At 37.7% G+C, this 6,494-nt stretch overlaps 1 protein-coding gene across 1 annotated transcript; it reads left to right on the top strand.

Moving 5' to 3' along the window:
• The first annotated feature begins 1,259 nt into the window (after positions 1-1,259).
• LOC108267133 (C-C motif chemokine 3) lies at positions 1,260-4,284 on the top strand. Its single transcript, XM_017471107.3, has 3 exons — positions 1,260-1,554; positions 2,404-2,515; positions 3,883-4,284. The coding sequence occupies exons 1-3, from the start codon at positions 1,485-1,487 to the stop codon at positions 3,971-3,973; spliced, it is 273 nt and encodes a 90-aa protein (XP_017326596.1). The 5' UTR covers positions 1,260-1,484; the 3' UTR covers positions 3,974-4,284.
• The last annotated feature ends 2,210 nt before the right edge of the window (positions 4,285-6,494 follow it).

Raw genomic sequence — 6,494 nt, 5'->3', positions numbered from 1 at the left:
AAGAATAACAGAATAATAATAAGGAGAAGAAGAAGAAGAAGAAGAAGAAGAAGAAGAAGAAGAAGAAATGTTATTTTATAGAGTGCCTATAAAAGCAGGTTCTTTAGCACTTTAGCATGTTGTTCTTTAGCACTGCAAGCACAGTCAAGGGAATAAGAAAGTACATAAGGATAATAATTAGGCACATTTAATTATATTTATTTTTCATGTCAATTATTAAATTATGAAGAAACACTGTTCCCGATGACTAATCACTGACCACCACTGTCTCCAATGACTAATCACTGACCCCCACTGTCTTCAATGACCAATCACTGACCCCCACTGTTCCCAGTGACTAATCACTGATCAGCTCCTTTCCTAATTACTAATCACTAACCACAACTGTTTTCCACCCACGCACTTCTTCGTTCTTTGTTAATAACTTTTATCATTGTGAAATTTTGACACTAGTGCTATTTACAGTAATAAAATTCAGATCTTTCAGTCCCTACACTAATCACAGTTATGCTCAGTAACATGTTTTTTATGCCGAACCAAACTGTCTTATAAAGCATCAAATATCTACTTGGAATGGGGGCGTTTTTATTTTATGTATCAAAAACAGGAACAGGCCACTGATGGTTAAAGACGCTGTGTGTTTGTCTGTGTGTGTGTGTGTGTGTGTGTGTGTGTGTGTGTGTGTGTGTGTGTGTGTGTGTGTGTGTGTGTGTGTGTGTGTGTGTGTGTGTGTGTGTGTGTGTGAGAGAGAGAGAGAGAGAGAGAGATGGCGAGATATAGGTCTGTGTGAAAAAATAGCTTGTTAACTTGCTATCTCATGCTCATCTGCACTTCAGCACAACAGGACACATCACTATGAAACAAAACATAGCTGCTGTGATCGATCTTATAGTCATAAACTAACATTCAGCCATGTTTGCTGCTTATGTGACCCGTTGTAAACAAGGAATTTTATGAATGTGAACTCTTACAAATTTTAGCTGAATCCCCCTGATGAACTTTGTTAGCACGGAACTCCAACCTGGTGGATTATCGAACCTTTAGGCTCCACACTGTTCCCTGTTAATGTAAAAGACAGACTCATTTAACCGTTTCAAAGCCTGTGATGGTGTCCATGCCGTGAACGTTCATGTTTTAGAGTTTCAATCTAAACGGCATCTTGTCACAGTAATCCAGAGATTAACCAGTGACCAGTGAAGCTGCACTTATTTATATTGATGTTTATTTTATTTTATGTAAGTTTGGCTGGGAAAGTGTGTCAACGCTGCTCAGATGTTGTCTGTGGTTGAAAACCGCAGCTTGGTTTTCTGTGGAACGGATGAGTTTTTTCTCTTTTAATCAAAGTGCAACATTTCATCACCATCAAACTGCCACCCCCTCTCAAACCACACTCTCACACCCCTCTTATCAGCTTATAAGACCAGTGCTGAAGTGATATCTGCATTAATACGGTCCTGTTCACATCGTGATCATCATCAGCAGCCATGGTCTCTCGTTCTCTCCTGCTGGTTCTGCTGGTTCTCGGCTGCCTTCAGTCCTTCACAGCGGCTCATAGTAAGATAAAGCTTACCTTTTTACCTTGATAACATGTTGCTTTGTACATATTATTATCTGTACTTGTGATCATTTGTTTTTATCAGTTAACATGCATTAACTTAAGCACTAAGTAGACACTAGTAAGATAGAAAATTGTTAAAACATCTGGACTGGAGTCATTACTCCTGAACACTCCTCTGGTTTATAATGATACTGAATTCTCTAAAAAGACGAGCAGGTTGCTGAGAATAAGCAGCGTTAATAAACTGTGTGTTTGTCGCACTGTTACAGTAAAATACTGAGCGATGTGGTGGTGTGATGAAGCGGAGTTACTGCTAACACCCTGAACTTGATTATTTTCCTGTAACAGCACGGCTACCGTTGTGTTATTACTCATATACCACAGAGACTCGCGAGCAGTTACGACACCATACTTTATCTGTTTATAGTCCTGTTTAATGTGTAAACATTCGTTTCCTCAGCATCCTCTCTTTTTTCTTTCTCTTCAAGTAAAAAAATACAGCTTTGTTTGTTACAGAGAAACTGCAAAGCATGAACTCCTCTCCCCTGAAGACTCCCACTATAAATGTTAAATAAACGTCTCCTCACAGCAATCTTCACCATATCCACGACACACGCTGTACACACATAATGAATCTAATTACGTCAGAGCTCGCGCTACTGTCAGAGCTGCTGTTATAGAAAATTAACCAACACCTTCTGACCAATCACCATCCAGAACTCCACAGCGCTGTAGTACAATTTATAATATACTACAAGCAGAACCTTACAGCAGATATAAAATCATCGAATGCTGTTTATTCAGTATTTAATCACAGATCTAAATGTGTAAATGTTTTCACACAGATGGAAATGGACCAGTTAAATGCTGTTTCAGTTACCAGACACAACCGATCCCTGTAAATGTCATTACAGCGTATAAAGTAACAGAACGTCAGTGTACAAATCCTGGAGTCATGTAAGCTTTCATTCCCTCATTTATTATTATTTTTTAAAATCAATTTTAATTAATGATAAGTAAATATTTGTTCATGGTTATACCGTCCCCTCCAAAAGTATTGGAACAGCAAAGCCTTTTTTTTTTTTTTTTTCATTTTCTTCTATACACTGAGGACATCTGGGTTTCAGCTCAAAAGATGAATATGAGACGATAGGTCGGAATTTAAGCTTTAATTTCCTGTTATTTACATCTAGATTTTTTAAACAAAAAAAAATTTTAAACACCAATGTTTCAGTGAGTAAAAGTATAAATGTAGTCGATGTCCTACACTCGATATTTACATTTACATTTATTCATTTAGCAGACACGTTTATCCATAGCGACTTACAAATGAGATAGGGCTTTGCAGCTCAGACCATAACTGCAAGTTTATTTTTCTTAAAGTAAAGTCAAATAATGCAGGGTTGCATTTCCCTCGCTTGCAATAACTGCATCAAGCATCAAGCATCTTACTCCACACTTTGGCCTTTCCATCACTTTGGTAGAGGTTCATCTTGGTTCCAGAACTTTTGTAGATCATCTCTGTATTTCATTGCAAATTCTAATCTGGATTTCTGATTCTTACTGCTGATGAGTGGTTTACATCTTGTGGTTTGGCCTCTATATTTCTGCTCTTGAAGTCTTCTTTGAACAGTGGATTGTGAGACCTTCACCCTGCCCTGTGGAGGTTGTTGCTGATGTCACCGACTGTTGTTTTTTGTTTTTCTTCACAGATCTCACAATGTTTCTGTCACCAGCTGTTGTTCTTTTCCTTGGCCGACCCATTTGGTGTCTGTTACTCAGTACATCAGTGGTTTCTTTCTTTTTCAGGACATTCCAAATTGTTGTATTGGCTATACCCAATGTTTGTGAAATGCCTCTGATAGATTTTCCCTCTTTTCACAGTTTCAAAATAGCTCACTTTTCTCCCATAGACAGCTCTATGGTCTTCATGTCTTCATGTCAGTCTTCACAGGTGAAATCTAGGGTTCAAAACAAAATTCACTGTTCAGAGCTTTTCATTCTTTAAACAATCAATTTAACACACCGGGGCTGCAAGCTTCCAGTATTTTTGATCACTTTAGAAAATGGATATGTTCAAACAAATGGTGCTTCCAAGTTGTAACACATCTAGATGTAAATCTGATCAGAATATTCGTCTCATATTCATCTTTTTATTTGAAATCCAAATGTATAGTGAAAACAATAGAATTGGCCTTGCTGTTCCAATACTTTCAGAGGGGACTGAAGTTTTAAATTATCTTGGTGTTCAGGAGGTGTGAGAGTGTTAGGTTTTCTGTTTTGATGATAGTTTTACACTGACGTACATCTTCTCTCATCTGCAGTTTGATTCTAGACGACAGCCGTCGTACGTGTGCAAACCCCAAGGATAAGTGGGTTCAGGACACCATCAAAACAATCGATCAGCGAGCCTGACCTCAACCGAGCTGTTAAATCCTCTCTCCATTAATAAGCAATTCATATTTCTTTCACAAAATGTTTTTTTTGAAAAACAATATCGCATAATTTTTATATAAAGGTTCCAGTGTTTGGATGGAAAGAATAAAGCTTTTATTTGACTATTAGGCATTTTATTTGATTTTTAAAATATATATTCAAGTCACATTTTTAAATTGTATAAGAAAACTAAATTGTTTGCGTTTAAAGGCAATAAAATGTTTGTCATACGTCTTTTCAACATTTTCCAATAAATAAGCAAATGAATAAATGTGTTTTGTTGCCCAGTATCTTTTTCCTCTTTTGAATATTTGTATTTTTAAATTTATTTTCTCAATAAACACCCCTCCCCCCCACCCACACATCATGAATTTGTTCTTGTTTTGCTACCAACTTTTTTCTTTTTGACTAGTTATTGCATGTATGCATTTTTCTTTATATATATATATATATATATCATACAATAATAAACTGTATTATGAAACATGTTATTGGTTAACGTAAAAAATCTGCAATTCTCAACATTTCTACATGTTTATGTGGAATGACTGATACAGGAATAAACATACAGAGGCAAAATGAGTATAAGAAAAGACATTCTGAAGCACTGAGCTGCTCTGAACCACAAGCTACAAAATTCTAAGGTGTTAGTTTTTACATAATAATCTCATTATTTTGATTTACAGATTTATCACATATTATTATTATTGGCAGTTGGCAGAAGCCCTTATCCACAGTAGCTTAAATTTATACAGCTCATGCTTATTTATACAACTAATTATTGCTAATAAAAAATGGTACTGTAGTGTAAGCCATCCTCATGAAACCATTTAGCCAATTCCCAGCAGAAAGACCATCTACCCCAGTCTATAACACTATTTACCCTTTCTGCCACATTACTCTGGAAAAGTCTAAACACACCTCTCACTTTAAAACACAGTTATCACCATGTTGTCATTTAGAAAACACCGCCATTCAGTAATTAAACTCAAACCAGCACAATTCAAACACCCTTAACAAACAATTGTTTCCTGGTACCGAACTGGTTCATGAATGATCCAAGATTCACAAATGTGTTCCTCCTACCATACTCCCCATTCCTCAGCATGGTGGTGGAAGGTCTATGACAGAAATCCGTATGTACAGAACAACCTTTTCCAAGCCATGGAGGAAGTTTGTGAGGACATTGCTGTGGAGTCCTGTCGGGGATGGCTCGAGCAGGGCATTTTCCCCCCGCAGTTTGGCTAGGGAAACCATAGCCTCTGATGTTGATGAAAATCTCTGGCCTAACCCTAGTCAGAGACAGAATGCTGACTCCGAATGAACTATTATTGCTATTACAGGACTGTAGCGTACTCTAACCTTCTTACCTGAAAATGATGTTTCTTTCCTTGTTTTCTTAGCCTTTAGAAACACTGTACAAGAAGGACAATTGTAGTGTTTGTGTGATTGTATGATTCACATCGTAACACACTCATGGAGTGGAACATTCAGGGACACGTTATAGTTATTGGTTCATGAAAACCTTTTTATAATAGTTTTTTAAATTCCTCCCAGCAGTGTGCAAAGAGCATTCAGAAGGTTGATTGTAGTTGATGGTTTTGTGTGTAATTTCAATGTAAAGTTTGGTTTCTACAAGAGATAATACGGTTTTGACTAAAGTGTTTACTTTTTGGTCAAAAGTCAAGGGTTTGGCCAAAATGGTGAGTATCAAGACGTGTGTTTAGCGTTCTGAGAAAATGTCGTGTTAGCATTCGAGAAAAACTGTAAAAGACTTAACCCCTGAGCTGCTACTACATACATACCACTGTTATTTAAGATTTATAAAATAGCAAGTTATAGAACACTTTCTGTGTGTGTGTGTGTGTGTGTGTGTGTGTGTGTGTGTGTGTGTGTGTGAGAGAGAGAGAGAGAGAGAGAGAGAGAGAGATGGAAAGAGATCAGTGTGATAAAATAGCTAGTGTGTGTGTGTGTGTGTGTGTGTGTGTCTGTGTGTGTGTGTGTGTGTGTGTGTGTGTGTGTGTGTGTGTGTGTGTGTGTGTGTGTGTGTGTGTGAGAGAGAGAGAGAGAGAGAGAAAATAGCATGATAATCACTATCTTGTCCTTATCAGCACTTCACACACACACACACACACACACACACACACACACACACACACACACACACACACACACACATGCACAAGCATGCAGGCTCTCACCACACACAATCAGCTTCTGCTGATCAAAGCACAAATCAAATGTTAAAACAAGAGTAGCAACACCTCACACGGTCTTGGTGGTACTGTATAGTGGTGAGCGTAGCTGCTTTTCCAAGCAGCTGACCCGAATTTAATTTTCTGACTTATGCACGACCTTTAACCTGGATGTTCAAAGGCGGAAAGACAATGGGATGACACAACAGGAAGGAATCAACTATCTGAAAATGACTTGCTTGTGCATGCACTCATAAGAGTGTGCCAGAGATTTCTGCACTCTTTCTGCTCTCCACATGCATTGT

The sequence above is a fragment of the Ictalurus punctatus genome, chromosome 7 (genome assembly GCF_001660625.3).
Source record: "Ictalurus punctatus breed USDA103 chromosome 7, Coco_2.0, whole genome shotgun sequence".
NCBI classification, from domain to species: domain Eukaryota; kingdom Metazoa; phylum Chordata; class Actinopteri; order Siluriformes; family Ictaluridae; genus Ictalurus; species Ictalurus punctatus.
Note: the sequence above shows the minus strand (reverse complement) of the source record. Positions and strands in the feature narration are given on the sequence as shown.